The sequence below is a fragment of the Vicugna pacos genome, chromosome 18 (genome assembly GCF_048564905.1).
Source record: "Vicugna pacos chromosome 18, VicPac4, whole genome shotgun sequence".
Classification (NCBI taxonomy): Eukaryota; Metazoa; Chordata; class Mammalia; order Artiodactyla; family Camelidae; genus Vicugna; species Vicugna pacos.
Genome location: NC_133004.1, coordinates 27,737,980 through 27,758,757, shown reverse-complemented (window position 1 = coordinate 27,758,757; position 20,778 = coordinate 27,737,980). Strand labels below are relative to the sequence as shown.

General features: G+C 36.0%; 1 protein-coding gene across 5 annotated transcripts in view; it reads right to left on the bottom strand.

The window, feature by feature from the left end:
- Positions 1–20,778, bottom strand: part of LOC102542898 (phospholipid-transporting ATPase ABCA3-like) — a 92,441-nt gene that overhangs the window by 44,529 nt on the left and 27,134 nt on the right. For all 5 annotated transcript variants that reach the window (XM_072942769.1, XM_072942772.1, XM_031687525.2 and 2 more), the window contains exons 9-15: positions 19,487–19,660; positions 15,527–15,708; positions 10,738–10,875; positions 5,480–5,609; positions 1,705–1,859; positions 1,294–1,449; positions 788–998 (exon numbers count right to left, since the gene is read on the bottom strand). In XM_072942769.1, coding sequence (XP_072798870.1) covers positions 788–998; positions 1,294–1,449; positions 1,705–1,859; positions 5,480–5,609; positions 10,738–10,875; positions 15,527–15,708; positions 19,487–19,660 — 1,146 coding nt within the window. The remainder of the gene's footprint in view (positions 1–787; positions 999–1,293; positions 1,450–1,704; positions 1,860–5,479; positions 5,610–10,737; positions 10,876–15,526; positions 15,709–19,486; positions 19,661–20,778) is intronic.

The following is a 20,778-nucleotide window of genomic DNA, read 5'->3' as shown; positions in this document are numbered from 1 at the left end:
TGAGGTAAATGTGTGTAAACATGAAACATAATTCACTCATAATAAATGTCAGTTGAATGGATATATTTAAACACTAAATTAATAATTAATGGAATGATGTCAGACTTAACTATTCTCATTGATTTGTATCCTCCAATTCTGAAGCCCTCATACACTTACTGGTTTGAGCCGTGCATGTTATTTCAGAATTCAATTATATATGATATTATATTGCTCATTTTTAATGCACTAATCTTACTGACTAATCAGACCATATACTCATTAAAGTCAAGACTATTTTATTCCACCATTCATTTATTTCCTGCTCAATAAATTCTTGCTGATCAACTGCTACATTTCAGGATTGTTTCATGAAAATAAACTAGAAAGCATTTAACTAATTACACTGGAGGGAGGTGATACTAATTTTGCAACAGAGAAAAAGTGGTCAGAAATACCTAGTCACTGATTTTCTCCCCTACAATCCATAAATCTATGTACCAAATCCCTTGGAAGCATTACTTTGTTCCAGCAACAAATAACAGCTTCAGTAGAAGCCAGATGAGAGAAATATACATAACTTTCGTGGGATCAGTAAAAGAGTATTTTCTAAGTTAGAATATACTTACTGGATCATAATGAAAAATTATTGGATATGATATGTCTAAGTTACAAATAGCCAATTTAAATAACTTAGACTTAAGGCAGTAAGACGTAAGTTTTAAAGACTTGTGTAGAGGAACAAAAATCTTCTTAGAGAATATTATTAAGTCATTAGAATACAAACTATGATCAAGGGAAGAGATACCATAAATTCTTTTCAGGAAAATTGAAGAGCCACAGCATTTCAGGGATCCCTTGACCATGATAGCTATACGGTCTCCCAGGATGTCAGCTTCATCCATGTGGTGGGTTGTCAGTAGGATGGTACGACCCTGTTTATGCTGCTGAAGGACATCCCAAGTGAATCTCCTTGAGACTGAGTCCATGCCAGATGTTGGCTCATCAAGTATCACCACCTAAAGACCAGAAGAACAATTCCATGATTGTAATTAATTCATGTTATGCTGCTTATGGGATAACTTACTACTCATGGGGGACATATTTAAGCTAAAATATGTAATCTAGACAAGACTCTGAAAAATTAATAGTAAGTTAAAACCCCCAAACCACACTGTATCAGCTGGGTCAGCAATGGGAATTACCATTTGGGAAGTTCCTTTTAGAGAGTTAGATTCGTATCAGCTCATAGGTTTGTGTCAGCTGAGTTTGGCATATCACCTGGGGCAGGGACCCATGTTAACTGTTCTTTACCTTGGAGCCTCCTACAAGTGCTATAATGATGGACAGTTTGCGCTTCATTCCTCCACTCAGTGACTGTGAAAAGGCATGACGCTTTTCTAGCAGGCCAAAAGCAGCCAGCATAGTGTCAATTTCTTTGACACGAATCTCTGGAGGTACTCCTTTTATCTAGAAAGAGAAGCTAGAGTTCACATGGTGCTTTCAATTTTATCCTTAGAAAAATCTCACATCAGAACTTTTCTTACAGAATCATCTAGATATAAGACTTTTTCTTCTCTTTGCCCTCCACCCCTCCTTTATGGTAAAAGAACAATGTCTCCCAAAAATGAACTTCCACTAAATAAGGGGAAAGGTGTTGATCCTTGGTCACACTGTCTGAAGCATACGAAAAGAGTCGGGGAAAAGAATCTATCTCTGGCTCACCATGCAGTAGAAATAGAGATGTTCTGATACTGTCAAGTCTGGAAACAATATGTCATCCTGGGGGCACAAGCCCAAGCTTTTTCTGACTTGAAGCATGTCTTTTGACACATCATAGTCATTAATATATACCTTTCCGCTGGTAGGACGATAGAAACCTAGAATTAAGCAGACGCTCATCTTCAGTGAGAGAATCTGACGATATGCTGTTCATTAGCAGCTCAATTTAATGATTTATTTATGGATTACTCAAAAGAATTATCACCACAGAGAAAAACCATCTGGTCAAATATGGTAACTTCTGATGATGGGAAAACTTTTTTTTCCCTTTTTTAAAAATTCACATAATCTAGTTTCCAATGAGTATAAAATATTAATTACTCGAATAATAAAAAATGTTTTGAAGAATCTTCTGCTCCAATATTCTACTGCTGCTGTCTGCCATTTGACGACAGATGTGAAACATTATGATCTGAACACTGCATTATAAACACTTTGGTAGACTTTGTTTTTTTAAAAATGAAAAATTTAGAACACAGGATTCTTATCCTCAAGAAGTTAAAAATCTAGCTGGATGATAAAATAGGATCATATAAAATAGTTTAAAAATAGATATGTAACATTTATGTACAGATGGCAACTGAACAAGTTTTATGGTGAAACATCTGTTAACACAATAAATGTAGCCACAAGACTCCTTAAATTTCACGACTCATTAATTCTATTTTACAAAACACACTTTGAAGAGGAAGATGTATTCAAGACTGTCCAACACATTTAGGGTGACTAAATGCTCCCACCCATTTACTACCATTGTCTAAGCTTTCTACCTCTTTTAACATCTGTCCCAGATTTTTTCATTTTTAACAAAGTGTCATCATTAATGTTGATACTAAAATAAAGAAGGGCAGGGTATGGGTTGGGATGCCTCTACTTTGTACATCCAACTTCTGGCATTGTTTTGCCTAGTGGCACATGGGAAACATATTGCAATAGAGTTACCACACTTCAATATATGGCATGTGAAAGAGGGATGCTTACAGTGTTTTCTAACACATTTTTCTCAGGAAAAGTATGCGGGCACTCTGTGATGCAATAAAGTAAGATTAGACCGCTGACGCTATGAACAGTTAACTCCCTTCAGCATAGGCGGCCGTGGGAAACGTGCTCAATAATACAGCCATTCCTGAACATTTGGTATCACAGGCCAGTCCATCTGGGAGATACATGTATGTGAAATATTCATATTAGTCAAATCTATAGGGACTGAAATTAGCTTAGTAGTTGTCAGGGTCTGGGAGGACGGGAAACTGAGGAGGTGATGGCTAAAACATAGTGTTTCTTTTTGGAGAGACAAAAACATTCTGGAACTAGACAGACATAATAGTTGCACGATAGTGTGAGAGTACCACGGGACACCAAACTGGAAACTTAAAATGGTGAATTTTATGTTGTATTAACGTTACCTCAATTAAAAAACTGCCATTTAAAAAATTACTGACATGATGCTTTCCTCAAAAAACTTAAATCTAATGGAGGAAACAGGTGACTCAACAACTGTGATACACGATGGAATTAATTCACTCTGCAAGTATTTACTGAGAACTTATTATTTGTAAGGAACTATTCTAACTTCTTGGGACATATCTCAGTTACCAAACAGAGGTAAGAGTGATTAATTCTGGTTGAGGGGATCAGGAGGTGGATCTTCATGGAAGAGGAGAATATTTCAAAAGGTGGAGTGGTGGACCAGGAATTCCTGGTGAGGGAAAGGGAATGAGCATGCACACAAAGGAAGTGCATGATGTGTGTTCCGAGATAACAGGTGCATTGGTTTCCAATGGCTGCTGCAACGAATGACCGCAAAATTAGTCTTAAAACAGCAGAAGTTTCTTCTATCACAGTTCTGGAGAGACCAGAGTCTGAAATCAGTATCAGTGGACTGAAATCAACATGTTAGCAGTTCCACACTCCCAACAGAGAGTCTAAGGGAAAATCCATTCTTCACCTCTTAAAGATTCTGGTGGCTGCTAATATGTCTTACCCTGTAGAGCAATACTCTGGACAATGGACGGTTATCTGGGTCCATTTCCACATTGCCTTCTGTCTTTTGTGTGTCCTGTACTCTTCTGCCCATCTATAATCTCTCCCTGCCTTTCACTTATAGGGACAGTAGAGACTGCATTTGGGTTCAGCCAGATAACCAAGATTATTTCATAATTTTACATATATGTATATATGTGTGTGTGTGTGTGTGTGTGTGTGTGTGTATAAAATTCATAGGCTTCAGGGATTAAAACATGAATGTATCTTTGGGGACCATCACTTGCATGAAACATAAATCATGGAGTATGTTCCAGGATAAAATATACAGAAACATTCAATAAATGGTAGTTAATATGATACTGATGGCAATGATAACAATGATTCAGTAATAATTATATGGCATTAATTGGGAAGTACTGCCTAAAATAAGGGCTTTAACTAATGTTCAGGGGCAGTCCAAAGACAGAAACTGATAAGGAGTTATTGTTTCGCATGGTTCCATGCCTCAAAGGTAAGGCTGCTTCTAGTTGATCCACAATGGGAAACTCAGCCTTGCTCCAGCCTTTTACTTGACATTCTAGTATCATTTTTGTCATTTTTATTCTCTCTCTGTTCTCTAGTCATATAATATTCCCTATCCTCTTACTTCTTGACCGCTGAGTATCCTTGGAATATGCATCTACCCCTCCTTTCATGATTACACCTTGTACCAACCTCAAATTAGATTTCCCCTTTGCCCACAGACCTAAACAGTATTATATCAAGATGGCAGGATGGCACCTAATACTCAAGCTTTATTTTATTACTTCTCAAGTCCTGTTATAAAATTCCTATTTACTCATCAGTATCCTCATTCAACTGTACAATCCTTGAAGGGAAGGACTTCCTGTTCACCACTGTATTCTCAGTTTCTATCCAAATACCTGGCATAACAATATGCACTGATGATACAAAATTTTGCTTCATCTGAAATATACTGGCTGTTACGAATTACAAGTGGATCACCTGAGCAATGAGGACATTTTCTGGGATAATAGTGAAGTTCTCTATCTTAATAGGCAATTGAATTATGCAGATGTATGCATACATCAAAATTCAGGGGGCAAATACTTAAAATCTAAGCATTTCATCAAAATAAAATTTTACTCCAAAAGAAAAAATTTAATTAGTGATATGCATATTTGTTTAGAAATACTAATGTCTAAAGTTAATTTTTCAGATGCCTAAAAATGGGATTAAAAGGTATGTGACAAGTATAGTAATACGTTAAAATGGCAGAATCTAGGCAGTAGGCATGAGTGGGATCACTAAAAATATTTCAACTTGGTTATATTTTGAAAATGTATTTGTAAGAATATATAATACACATTTCACAATAAAAACAATGTACATAAGACAAATTAGAATGGTTTCCTATGAAGAGAACAGGAGAATTGAAGGAAGAGTAAAATAAAAGGAAACTTAAAGGAAACAACAAATGAAAATTAAGAGTCTTTGAATTGACCAGTGAGGATGGTACACTACAAAGTGAGAAGTTTGATGCACCTGAGGAAAAAAAAAATACTAATTTTATACTTAATAATAAATGATTCTCACTTTAAGAAGAGAGTGGATTTAATAAACAATCATTAAGTATCATTTAATGACATTGATGTCAATGTCAAGAAGAGTATGCAGAAGCGTCAAAGCTTGATCCACAGTATCTGTGCTCCAAGTAACCCTGAATATATACCTGTGAGAATAGATAAGGTAGTAGTCTTTCCTGCCCCATTATGTCCTAGGAGAACAGTGATTTGCCCCTCATACATATTCAAAGACAAGTCTTGAACTGCTACTGTGGTCATATTTTGTAATGTGAATTCCTGTGAAAAGAAAAAATAACAAATGCAAACTTTACATCTATTATTATTACTTATAAAGGACAAGCATTTATATCAATTATCCAGAGAAGAAAAAACAGACCATTAACCTCAAAAGTAAAAATCAAAGTACAAAAGGTACAAAATTGTGAAAAATAAACAATACTTGGAAGTAATATATGGATAAAAGTTCAAAGTAGGTCCATAAAACTTCTGAACAATCTCACCTGGTCCCACTTTGATCCAATTATTTTCTTGATGCTGATAATGGCACAATCTACTCCAGTCAATGTCTTTCTCACAAGTTCCAGAACTTTATGCTGGTAACTCATTATACTTAGTTGCCTTATAGGAACTTCAAACTCTATTCATTACCACATCTGAAAATGTGCTCCTCCTGCTAAATTCCTTACCTGAGTAGGTTGCACCATTATCTACCTAAATGTACAAGCCAGAAACTTGAGACTTACTTACCTTTAACATCTTCCTCTGACTTATCTAATAAAAGTCATCAGTCACTTATCAATGCCAATCAATCCACTTATTCAACAAATATTTACTCTATCTATGATGTTTCATCCATTGTGTAAGGTACCATAAATACATTTATGAATAAGACTGACACAGACTTGCTCTCATGAGAGAAAACTTCTAGTAGTAGAAGAAACACACAAAAAGCAAAAACCTGTAGATGAGTACCTAAACATTACTGAACTTTGGTAGAAGGTACTCCCTTGTAAACAATAATCAAATCTCTGAGGTCATACAGTTTCTAAGTTTCAAACTGAAATTTAGCATGCTCAAGAAACTAATAAAAATATAGTCTTCTCCTATATGTAAAGATCTTGGAAGTTACCACTCATTCTCACTATGACAAAAAAAAAATAAACAAACTGAAAAGCAATAGTTCTTAGATACACTGGAGAGTTGAGGTCACCAAGCAAGCCAATGCCTCAAAAACTGGAGACATAGGCAGATGCAGAGAACCACAGTTTACTGAGAGCAGAAGCCAGTGGAGCCAACAACTGGCAAGAACACAAATGGCAATTGAAAAAATTCTGAAGGCTGAGTGTGAGCTAGCTTAAAAGTTAAAAACCCCTAGGGAGCCAAATTTTAAGAAATCTGCATACTTTCCTTAGTTTAACTTCCAGGAGCCCTACCAGGTTCTCTTGATAAAGACTACAAAAAATACCCTTGTGCTTCCAGTAAGCGGAGAAAGGGGGAGTAACCATTTTGAAATACCTCATGGTAAAAGAAACAGTTTCTAAATATGCTGAATGTTCTTTTCTAAGTAACAAAGGCCTGTCCTCAAGGGAAATTCCTTTATCAGAGCTTAATCAAACATAGGGGAAGGAAAATATCCAACTCCATCCCCCTCAAGTCTTCCTGTGTCAGTTAGGGAGGTGAGGGAGAGCTGAGCAGCACTTGTGAAGGTCAGTCCAGGGACAGGCCTTCTAAAAGACTTACAGCTAGTCATGAGATTATAGAACACTTTCCCTCCCCCTGCACCTTACCACTATGTCAACAGGGCTCATGTATAACTATGGGATTATAGCAGAAAGAACCACAGGGCTCAGGCAATATTTAAGAAGGAGTCTCTATGGAAACACAAAAATAATAGAGGGCAAGAAAATACAAGGACACTAGAGGAAATCAAAGCCTCTGACAACTACAGCTACAGCAAACAGTAACAGTGTAATTCCTAACCAGAAAAAAAAACCCTCATACTTAAGAAATAATCACATCAGTTCCTGTTAACTAATATGTGATGTCTGGCTTTTAGTAAAAAGGGTTTGAGGCATGCTAAAAGGCAAGGCAAAACACAGTTGGACAGACAAAGGAAGGAAGGTAACCAGATAAGGATTAGGCAGAGATTTTGCAATTATCAGGTTGGTAATACAAAATAACTATGATTAATACGCTAGAACAAATGCATAATGTAAGCAGAGAGATGGAAAGTTTAACATAGAATCAAAAGGAAGGATTACCTATTTTTCAGAATTGAAAATAATCTAGTCCTTATTGCTTCTTTAGTCATCTGATAAATATTATTTATCTGGTTTCTTCTAATTTTTGCAGTTTGAATGTTAGGCTATGAAGAACTTTTCCATCCCACTTGGAGGCAGACAGACCCCTAACTAATGTTTGCTTGTATTTCCTTCAAAATAGAGATTTTATCTGCATATTTCACAATTATATACCCAATACCAACCAGTATCTGTAATTTAATAGATGCTAAGAAACTACTTGTTGAACTTCTTGAATAAATATATAAGTGGTATATGAAAGGTCCTTGGTTCTGCTAAGCACTCATGAATCTGGATATGCAAGTCTGAGAGAAAGATCTGGGAAAATATGAACTGCTCTACATACAGAAGAAGCTGTTGGGGACAATACTGGAGGAAAAGTAAAAACAGAGATTAGAAGAGACAAGGGTGAGTAAACCTGGTGAAATGGCCATAGCTAATGTGTCCCTTGATATAATCCCACCACGCTCCAAATTAATAAAGGTTAAAAATACTCATAAAATTGTGATGAGAATGCAATTCCTGGGGGTGGGGGGAACCAATGAAAAGGCTGTGTTTTACATCTAAATTGATGTGATCAAAACAGAATCATAATGCAATATGCTGGAGGCAAAGAAAACCACAAGAGCATAAAAAAAATTCCTCCCCCTTTCCCAACACAAATAAATAATTAGCAGAAATTGTGAAGAGAAATTTCAGTTTCCACAAATCGTGAGGTTAGACAAGTTAAGATAAAGTGTCTCAACAATGAATCTGGAAGAATAACGCTCTCAGACCTCAGACAATACCACAGAGCTACAGTAATCAAAACAGCAGGGGACTGGCATGAAAACAGACATATGGATCAATGGAACAGAAGAGAGAGCCTAGAAATAAACCCACACACCTACAGTCAATTAATCTTCGACAAAGGAGGCGAAACAATACAATGGAGAAAAGACAGTTTCTTTGGCAAGCAGTGTTGGGAAAGCTGGATAGCCATATGTAAATCAATGAAATTAGAATACTCCCTCACACCACACAAAATAAACTCAAAATGGCTTAAAGACTTAAACATAAGACAAGACACTATAAATCTCCTAGAAGAAAACATAGGCAAAACATTATCTGACATAAATATTAGCAATGTTCTCCTAGGGCAGTCTACTAAGGCAATAGAAATAAAAGCAAAAATAAACAAACAGGACCTAATTAAACTGAAAAGCTTTTGCAAGCTAAGGAAAACAAAAAGACAACTTACGGAATGGTAGAAAATATATGCAAACAATGTGACCAACAAGGGCTTAATTTCAAGAATATACAAACAGACCGTACAACTCAATAACAAAAAACAAAGAACCCAATCCAAAAATAGGCAGAAGACCTAAACAAACATGTCTCCAATGCAGACATATAAACGGCTAATAGGAACATGAAAAACACTCAATATCCTAATTATCAGAGAAATGCAAATCAAAACTATAGTGAGGTATCACCTCACACCAGTCAGAATGGCAATCATTAAAAAGTCCACAAACGATATATATAGCACAGGGAAATATATACAAGATCTTGTGGTAGCGCACAGCGAAAAAAAATGTGACAATGAATATATGTATGTTCATGTATAATGGAAAAATGTGCTCTACACTGGAATTTGACACAACATTGTAAAATGACTATAACTCAATAAAAAAATGTTAAAAAGCAAAAGAAAAGAATCTGAAAAAAATGTATATATATGCATAACTGAATCTCTTTGCTATACATCTTAAACTAACATTGTAAATAAACTACACTTCAATAAAAAATAAGAATTAAAAAACAAAGTCCACAAATGATAAATGCTGGAGAGGATGTGGAGAAAAGGGAACCCTTCTACACTGCTGGTGGGAATACAGTTTGGTGCAGCCACTGTGGAAAACAGTATGGAGATTCTTTTAAAAACTAAAAATAGACTTACTATATGATCCAGCAATTCCATTCTTGGGCATATATCCAGAGGAAACTCTAATTCAAAAAGGTAGATGCACCCCAGTAGTCATAGCAGCACTACTTACAATAGCCAAGACACGGAAGCAACCTAAATGTCCATTGACAGATGACTGAATAAAGAAGTTGTGGGGGGAGTGTGTGTGTGTGTGTGTATGTGTATATACATATATATTGAAATACTGCTCAGCCACAAAAAAGAATAAAATAATGCCATTTGCAGCAACATGAATGAACCTGGAGATTGTCATACTAAGCAAAATAAACCGGAAAGAGAAAGAAAAAATACCATATGATATCACTTACATGTAGAACCTGAAAAAAAAAAGTGAAGCAAATGAACTTATTTACAAAACAGAAACAGACTCATGGACATAGAAAACAAACTTTTGGTTATCTGACATGGGGGAAAGGGAGATGAAGGAATAAAGTGGGAGATCTGGATTTGCAGATATTATCGTACATCAAACAGACAAACAACAAGGTCCTACTGTATAGTACAGGGACTATATTCGATATCTTTTAATAGCTTATAATGAAAAATATTATGAGGAGAAATATATATATATATCTGAATCACTATGCTGTACACCAGAAATTAACACAACATTGTAAACCAACTACACTTCAATTAAAAAAAAAAGATGAATATTTCCTTGAGGCACAAGAGAATGCCAGCAGACATTTGGGTTACCTGAATAATCATGCCTGCAGTTTATCCAAATAAACTGATATGTCTAAGATTACCTCCTTTGCAAATACTTGGAAAAAGGGAAATGTAGCCAAGTAGCCTTATATATAACTTGTAGAACAAGTAAAACCACAATGGTGAACACAAATTTATATTCACATATCAGATCATCCCAGTTCCAACTAGAAATTAGCTCTTACAATAGAATTGTAAAAAACACCTTTATTATCTATACAGAGATGAATTCTATTCTAGAGAGAGGAAAACATGGATTTTTATTTTATTTGCATGAGTTTTATTTTTATCTTATTAAATAATAAATATACTGACGATAGCCTTTTATTAACATCATATGAGGATAGGGTTATGGCCAGTGACAGACACTTACTATGCATTATAAATTAATTTTCAGTAGTACAGCGGCAAAGAGACCTGTAAATACCTTGTACAAATGTTGGATCCTTATACCAGCCACCAAATCAACAGGTTCATCTTCAAAATAACGACTTTTAAATACATTAGTAACTTCGACATCATCTTTTTTCCTAATGCTTTTAGATTGCCCAAACCAGTAGGCTTTCTAAGAAAACAAACAAACAAAAATAATAATTATGTTACCACTGAAAAATAAAATGTCTATAAGACTTGAAAACATTTTGGCTCCTTTCACTTTGGTGTCGAGATGAGTTGAAACAGGTAACTTGAAAAGAAATTCTGGAAGCAAATTGCCTATTATTTTAATTCCTACAGAATAATCACAAAATATGCTATTTAAAAAGGTCACTGTCCAAGAACACAGCCAAAGTAAAATCTTTTCAAAATGGCTCAGTGAAAAGCATTCTACCACTCTGAATCAGTCTCTTTATTTGGACACGTGGCCTACAGATCCCTAAAGATTCCTAAGACCCTTTCAATGAGCCTGTTAGTTCAAAATTGTTTTCATAAAGATACTTTTTAAATACATTATTTGGGGGAGAGTGGCCAAGATGGTGGAGTAGAAAGACTCTGAGCTCACCTCCTCTCACATGCACACCAAAATTACAGAGCAAGCATCAATAAAAAAGGCCAGAACTCATCAGAAAAGATCTGCTACAATTAAAGATTTTCTAAAGTTGTTTTTTATGGAAGGAACCACAGCAAGATGTGAGAGGAATGGAGTTGCACTATAGTGAAGTCTCACACCCCTGGACGGGTGCCCCACAAATGGGAGGATGATCATGATTACAGAGCTTCTCCTCAAGGAGTGAGGGATCTGAGCCCCATTTGGGCTCTGGAGGTCCTTTTTTGGGAAGATGAGCTCCCAGAAGGCCAGGGGGGCTTACTTTCAGAAGTCCCAGAGGGCTGGGGGGAAATAGAGACTCCACTTTTAAAGGACACACACAAAATAGCACACGCTTCAGGACCCCAGGGTAGAAGCAGTGATTTGAAACGAGCCTGAGTCAGACCTACCTGCTGATCCTGGACAGACCCCTGTCACCCTGGGGACAAAGACACTGGCAGCAGCCATTTCGGGAAGTTTCTTGTATCACGTGGACACTGTTGCTGGCAAGCACCATTTTTGAATCCTCTCTCTGGCTAACTAGCCTCACGATCCAGCTCTGCCCTCACCCAACAGCTATAGACATCAGTACTGGAGCACCTCAAGCCAACCAACTAACTGGGCAGGAACAAAGCCCCCTTGACCAGCAGGTAGGCGGCTTTAAGACTCTACGAGCCCACAGCCACCACTAATATGGCCCCGTCCACCAGGAGGCCCAGGACCTGGCCCTCCACATCAATGTGCGGGCACGAGAACTGGGACCCTCAGGACTATGCAGCCAGAGACACTGGCACACAGCTCCACCCACCAGTGGGCAGGCAGCAGCCCCAGTCCTGCCCATCAGGGTCCTGCTCTAGCCTTGGGACCAGACTCACCCACCAATGGGCAGACACCAACCACAGGACAGTCACAGCCCCAAAGCCTGTGGTCCCAGGCCACCCACCAGCAGGCCAGCACCTGCCCTGGGACTGGCCCCACTAGAAAACTACTAGAGCTCATCATGGTACTGGCATGAAAACAGAGGCAAAGATCGAACAGAACAGACAGCCCACAAATAAACCCATGCAATTAATCTATGGCAAAGGAGGCGAGAATGTACCAGGGAGAAAAGACAGTCTCTTCAATAAGTGGTGATGGGAAAACAGGACAGCTGCATGTAAAAGAATGGATTAGAACACTTTCTAACACCATATACAAAAATAAACTCAAAATGGATTAAAGAATTAATTGTATGACTGGAAACCATAAAACTCCGAGGTGAAAACATAGGCAGAACACTCTTTGACATATATCATAGCAATATTTTTTGGATGTCTCTTAAGACAGAAGAAACAAAAGCAAAAGTAAACAAATGGGGCCTAATTAAACTTAAAAGATTTTGAACATCAAAGGAAACCATTGCCAAAACGAAAAGACAACCTGCTGAATGGAAGAAAATATTTACAAATAATATGACTCATAAAGTGTTAATATCCAAATATACAAACAGCTCATACAACTCAATATCAAAAACAAAAACCCAAACAACCCAATTTAAAAATGGGCAGAAGATCTGAATATATACTTCTCCAAAGAAGATATACAGAGAGCCAACAAGCACATGAAAAGAAGCTCAACATCGTTAATCATCAGAGAAACGTAAATCAGGACCACAATGAGATATCACCTCACATGTGTCAGAATGCCTGTCATCAAATAGACCACAAATAACAAATACTGGTGAGGATGTTGAGAAAAGAAAACCCTAGTACACTGTTTGTGAGAAGGTAAATTGGTGCAGCCACTATAGAAAACACTACGGAGGTTCTGCAAAAAACTAAAAATAAAACAACCATGTAACCGAGCAATTTCACTCCTGGGTATATAACCCACAAAAATGAAAGCACTAATTCTAAAATATACTTGCACCTTAATGTTCATAGCAGCATTATTCGCAATAGCCAAGACATGGAAGCAACCTAAGTGTTTATCAACATACAAATGGATAAAGAAGATTTGTTTGTATGTGTGGGTATGTATGTATATATATACATACACACACACACACACACACACACACACATATATACACACAATGGAATACTACTCCACCATTAAAAAGCATGAAATATTGATGGACATGGAGGGCATTATGTCAAGTGAAATAAGTCAGACAAAGAAAGACAAACACTGTATGATATTACTTATATGTGGAATCTTAAAAAATACAACTAGTGAATATAACATAGAGGAAGCAGACTCACAAATAAAGAGAACAAGCTAGTGGTTACTAACAGGGAGAAAGAAGTGGACTGGGGCAATATAGGGGTAGGGGAGTAAGAGGTACAAACTATTCGGTATAAAACAAGCCACAAGGACCTACTGTATAGCACAAGGAATATGGTCAATATTTTATGGAGTATATAACCTTTAAAAATTGTGAATCACTATGTTGTACACCTGAAATTTACATAATATTGTACATCACCTGTACCTCAAGAAAAAGTAGTAAAATAAAATATAAAATACATTATTTGCCCTTTTTACTGTGATTTTTCACTGATGGTATAAAAGCAATATTAGGTAAAACTGCTGATGCCTTCATGCAAATGAAAACAGCAGTATAAAACTGTCCTAAGCAGTCATTTCTTTACCACTAGGCACATTCATTAAAAGAAAATTGTTTTATTTATTTTTGTCTTTAAGGAGCAAAAATGATTTAACAAGTATCATTCCTGAATATAATTTTTTATTATTCTGTGTGATTAAATGAGAAATGCATATAATGCATTTCTGTGGCAGGTGAAAATATATTGGGAGCCCTAAGGAGAATTACTTGTGTCATTGAGTTGTGAGGTGAAATAGCCACTTTTTCATGGAATACCATTTTTACCTGAAAGGATGACAGACATGCAAATTATGGTTACTCAGGACTTGGGTATCTAGCAGACATTTTCCTCACAAATCAGTAAAATGATGCTGTCACTTCAAGGAAAAGAACTGACAGTATTTGTCACCAATGATAAAATTTGAGCTTTCTGGTGAAAAAATAGAATTTTTGAAAACTTATATCCACAGTTGTGTGACATAGTTCCAACTCTTACAAACTATTTTGATGACATCATGTTGATACTGATAAATGTGATGCTTTGATAATGTATAATAAACCTTGTCATCATCTGGAAAGTATGTATCAGTGAACCAGTCTTTTCCAAATAATCAAAACATGATATGACAAATTTATGCATGGTTAAATATCTATTCAATTTGAAAGATACACTGATGGATGTTATAGATTAAGAAATGTTCACTAGTATGTTTTCAGATTCCAAATTTCAACTAATTATTAGTAAATTATCATTAGTTGAGTTTTAGTGCTGAACCAAAAAAGAATATCCAAATTTGTTTAAAAGGCTACCAAAATACTCCAGCTTTTCACAACTACATGTCTATGTGAGGTTGTATTTCTTTACATATATTAAGCAAAACAACATAAGGTAACAGATTGAATGCAGAAGATACACACCCTTCAGTGAAAATCTAGTTACCTTCAATTATGCAAATATGAAAGGTATTTGAAAAAAATGTAAAACAGGACACTCCTCTAATTTTTTTCACTTGAAAATAGGTTTTTTCCACCAGTTCAACATGTAATTGGTTTACTGATGACGTATTGAAGTAAGTTGATAATTAAAATTTTTTTTTAGTTTTAATTTCCAAATACAGTAAACATTGATAGATATAATCCACATTAAAAAACTAAAGTTCCTTGAGGTGCTCAATGATTTTTAAGATAGTAGAGTTCTGAGACCAGAGTTTGGGAACTATGTGCTTTGAACCACAGAATGATTAGGAAGAGGATAGAAAACAGAGGCCAAGATACAGATGCTCCCCACTTTGCCATGGCTTTGAGTCTAAGTAATGTGGGCTAACAGTAGGAAAAAAGCAGACAGTGGTAAACCAGGTATCAGCTATAACTTGTTCCCTCCTCATTAAGATCTAAGGACCCTACCATATTTTCATTCAGATGTCGATTTTTTTGGTAGAAAACCATTTAATTCTATTACACACGTCATAAAGTTAGCTCATAATGGCTTTAGTTGAGAAGAAATAAAAACTGTTTTAGTACCATAAGATTGTAGGGAGGTGTTAAAAACAAACTAAATACGTAAGAACTGGGGTTTCTCTCAATAACAGAAACATTGGTACTTACCTGCAAAAAGAAATACCATGGTTTGGGCACACCATACTTTCCTGGAAAGACAGCATCTATATACCAGGTCAGAAGGCCATACAAGAAAGCATCAAATAAAAGTACTCCCAGAATATGGGCAAAAGTCAAGTTATCATCTGGGCTCACTGATGACAGTAAGTTACTCCACTTAACACCATACTCTGAAATAGAATAAGAGATAGTTACTTCCGGTGCCCAACTGTAACTAGAGCAAAGTTACCCACCTGCTTTATAATTTAACAATGAAGAAAGATGCACTGGTACTGGAGACAGATACTGTCATTTACTATTTTCTGATTCTTTAAAATTTAGGTTGTCCAAAAAGATAATGAAGTGATAATACAAGGTGCCTCTGCCTAGAGCCAAATCAAACTAAAGGTTAGTGGATGACTGAAACAAAACTAAACAATCATCAGAAGTCCATAAAGTAAGCCTTGGAGCAGTAGGCAGTCCTATTGGTTGAGATGGTAGCCCTATCTCTCCATTCTCTCTTCTGTTAATTTCCACTGAAATAACCAGCAAGATACATAAGTTTGGAAATGTAATCATCAGTATAAAATAATAAGGTTCAGCTTCCAGTTTCTGGTCTGAAATGTAAACAACTTCCAAGTCACCTCTCCATCCTAATAACAAGCAAGAAGCTGCACGGAAAAATCTACAACTCTTATCAGGTCCATCAGGTAACTGAGGTCACAGGGCAAACCACTGCCCCCTAAAACTGGAAAGGCAGATAGGAAAATACATACAACTACAATTTAATGGAACAGGCATTCTCAGTAGAAACCTCTAAGCAAACTAGTATTGGGTATAAAAACCTAAACTGTAATTGATGAATTGCTGGGTCCCAGTTTGGACAAGTTGGAAGAGTTAAAAACTCCAGGAGGATCAAGTCACAGGGAACTTGCAAGTCCACGTTTTTCTGAGTTTTACTTCTAGGATCCCTACCAGTTCGTCACAGTGAGTATCAGAAAATTTTCCTCATGCTTCCAGGAGGGGAAAGCGAAAAGGAACATTTTGAAATGTGCCAGAGCATTCCGTTCTTAACCAAGCCTGCCTCACAAGAAATTATTTCACCAGACCCTAACCTACCCAGCTAGGGGAAGGGAAATACCCAAGTTCAGCCTCTGTCGTCACCCTGTCCCTTCTAAGGGTGTGGGGGGAGGGGAGCTGAGCAGCACTGATGAGTGCATAGTTCAGGGACTCAAGCTCATCAAAAGATTGAAGCCTAATCAGAAGACTACAGAATGCTTCCTCTCCTGCTCCACCTTACCTCTATATTACTAACGTCCTATAAGTGGGAAGCAAAAAGTTACTGTCTATTTAAACAGCAAGCAATTACTCTTTACCTTAACTCCCTTATTAGCTTAACTGTTTGACTCCCAGGAACTGCCTTATAGGGAGAAAGTATTGTTTGAGAGGAAAATGCTATTGGACTGTTGACTAAAAGTAAACAAATAAAATTAAAATACGACTTTTTTCCCTTAAGGGCATTTGTTTTGTTTCAAGTGATCTTAAAGTAGGTATTGCATTGGTATCAGTGGATACAGATGCTTAGCTCCTTAAAAATATATTTAAAAAATTTTTGTAAATTATTAAGTATTTGAAACAGCCCACTTCACCTTAATGGGTTGTGTCTTCAAAGAACAGCCATTTTCTACCAAAGTAAATCAGTATATTGAATGAGCTTCTCTTTATATTGTTATTAAAACTTTAGGCAAATCATAAGGAAGCTGTTTCTTTTAAAATACAAACTATCACCAAAATTTTAATATATATTGCTTAATATTTAGCTGCTTTTAATTTTTAAAAGGTATAAACATTAAAAAATTACCCTGTATGAAAATGGAAACTAAGATGTACTTTCTGTAGCATTGTCAAAACATTTGTAAAAGCAATACTAACTTGTGAAATCTAATTTGAACTGATCTTAATACAGAATTGCTTATTAGTACTATAATACAGTGTTTGTTAAGTGTATACATTGAACAATGGCCTCTCAAAACAATGACCTCTCAAATATTTCCTACGTTTCCCATCGAAGTAAAGTAAATGCATCTTCAAATATTTTATGGAATCTCTGACCACATATACTTTGTTAGCTCTGTTATAGAATGGCTTAGGGTTGTTCATTTGTTTTTTTCTATTTTTGTATTATATGTGGACTCCTTTTTAATGGGATAAACAAGTACTCAAAGACAAGAGAAGCATACTATATGTTGTTTCTTCATTCATACCAACAATTTCCTTGAAAATGCCTACAATGTTAAATTTAGAGGCAGCTTTAGACTATTTTATTGATGATAACTACTTGCTGAGCTCTTTTAATAAGTAATAATGCCAGAGAAGCAGCCTTGGTATATCCCTATACTGTGTGCACTTGCATTTAGAATAAATGCAATAAAAGCTCCAAGTAAAACAGTGAAAATGTATACAGAATTATTAGTTCCTACTTAAGTTTAATTATGATTTAATTATATCAAGATACATGAACTGAACTCCAATTTACTTTAATGTAGACAAACTTTCCATTTTGGTCCATTATACTGTTTATGTTAAAATAACATCCCTCTCCTAAGTATTATTTTCTTGGCCCTGGTATAGACACTATGGAAAACAGTATAAAGTTTCCCGGAAAATTTAAAACATAATCCAGCAATCCCCCTCTGAGGTATATCTCCAGAAAAGAAAAAAGAAAATAGGACCTTGAAGAGCTATCTGCATTTCCATGTTCACTGCAGCATTATTCACAGTAGCCAAGATATGGAATCAATCTAAGTGTTCATCAATAGATAAGTGAATAAATAGTGGTACATATATACAATAGAATATTATTCAGCCACAAAAAAGAAGGAAATCCCACCATTTGCAACAATATGGATGAGTTTGGAGGACACATTATGCTAAATGAAATAAGTCAGACACAGAAAGACAAGTATTGTATGATCTCACTTATTTTTTATCTTGAAAAGTTGAACTCATAGAACCAGAGAGTAAAACAGTGAGTGCCAGGGGCTGGAGGGTGAGGGAAATGGGAAGATGTTGGTCAAAGGATGCAAACTTTCAGTTATAAGATGCATAAATTCTGCAGACATAATGTATAATGTGGTGATTATAGTTAATTTCATTCCTGAATCCCAGCAATCCTAGATCACAAGTGATTTTTGAACACATAACTTTGACTACCTAGATTCAGACTAAATGTAAAAAGAATTACAAACAATTACCACACTTAGTATGTTAGTTGTTTACAGTGGAGCAGATTAGCAGTTCACTCATTTTATAAGTATTGCAAAAATGAGCAAACGAGAAATTATACTGATAACGGTGGGAGCCAGGATTCTCATGGTTGGAAAGGGAAATAAATATGGAATAGGAGAAAGCTAGGAAGAAATTCTGATGTTATATTGGAACTAGATGTTATAGTGTGAACTCGTAGATTTTAATATATAGATATTGAACAGAGTGTCTCAACCTTGGCACCGTTGACATTTGGAGCTGGACAATTCTATCAGGGGAAGTTCTGTACTTTGTAGTATATGTAGTAGCATCTCTGACTGCTAACCACTATGTACCAGTAGAACTCCTCCATCGGTTATGACAATTAAAAAACAGAAATATGTCCAGGCATTGCCAATATCCCCTAGGTGGCAAAATTCTCTCCTAGGTGAGACCACTGATATAAAGAACATGAAAATAAGTAACTAAATATTTACATGTGCATATTTTCATGTATATATATGCAGATATAGTGCATATATTTATAGTGCATAGATATCATTTTTATGATAAAAAGTACTACAAACCAGGAAAAATATTTTAGAAACACTCAAGTTACCCCACACCCACTATCCTACTAACTCTACTGCCAACCCCAGATCATCTGTCTTTTCCTCCTAGGAATCAAATCATCCAAGTAAATTGTACAAAGAAAAGACTCACTCTTCATTTCCATCTTGCTTAAAAACTCAATCCCCAACGCTACTGCAATATTTGAAAAGAGACAGGAAGCCAGCTTCTCCATGAGGCTCAACCTGCTATACACGGTGATGACTATGTCATATGGAAAGAAGGTGAGAAAATAGAGGAAAACTCCAATGGAAACAGCCAATGTAGCTGAAAAGTAAGAAGGAAAATACAGTCAGTTTACATAAGCTACAAAAGCTGGAAATAGAAATACCCTCATTTTACTACAAAAGAGCCCTGAAATATAAACTCTACAAAAGAAGAGAAACTGTCTTGTTCACCACTGTATCACCAGCATCCAGCAGTGCTTAACACAGAGCAGGCGTTTAATAAATATTTCTTTGCTTGAATGAGTAAATGAATGAATGAATAGTATGAGGAAGGAACTTTTCTGGAATTTACCCTTTCTTATGCAACGGTTGTGGATATTTACTCATTTAAAGAAGGACTGATCCTTATGGTTATAAAAACTTGCTTTTTCATTTTTATCTATAACCACTTAGCTTAACAACCTCTAGATCTACATCATCACTAATCGCATCATATGAACATAACTACATTGTTACCATTTATTTTGGAATTTTGGTCGATGAAAACTGAGAAAATGAATACTGGTTTTATACGTACTTCCAGTCTTATTTATAATATTCCAAATATTTATTTATGATACTTTATAAAATAAAACATTAAAAGGACAGACAACAAAGTCACCATTACAGAGAAGCATCTGGATTAGGATGCTATATATCAAAGGAACTGCATCACTTGAGAGCGACTCTCTCAATGACAACAGAAAAACCTAGACAAATTATTTTTTTTAGTATGTTTTGAAGCATGAGAGAGCTAACAGGCAAGGACAATTCACAGTGCCAATATCAAGATAAGAAGTACAAAAAGGTGAGTCTAGAATTTGGTCCTGATTTTCACCCTGAAGCAGTTGCAAAATCTAAACTATGATTTAGAGGTTTGAGAAACCGAGCAGAGCTTCTGACACTGTCAAGGGTTTAGGGAAACAAAACAAGTTTGACACGTACTTCTTTCCATCCTAATCATGGAAAGAAGCCATGATTAATACCTCAGACTTTTACTTAAGGCCCTAAAAGGCTACATCTAAAATCAGGCTCACCTGAAAGAGATATTTTTTAGTCACTGCAAATCCTTATTGGATTAGGATTACCAACCCCTAATCTAGGGATGCTAGTGCCCCTAACCTAAATACATATAGTTTTATGATTTAGGGAAAAAGGTAACCAAAACAGGAAGTCACA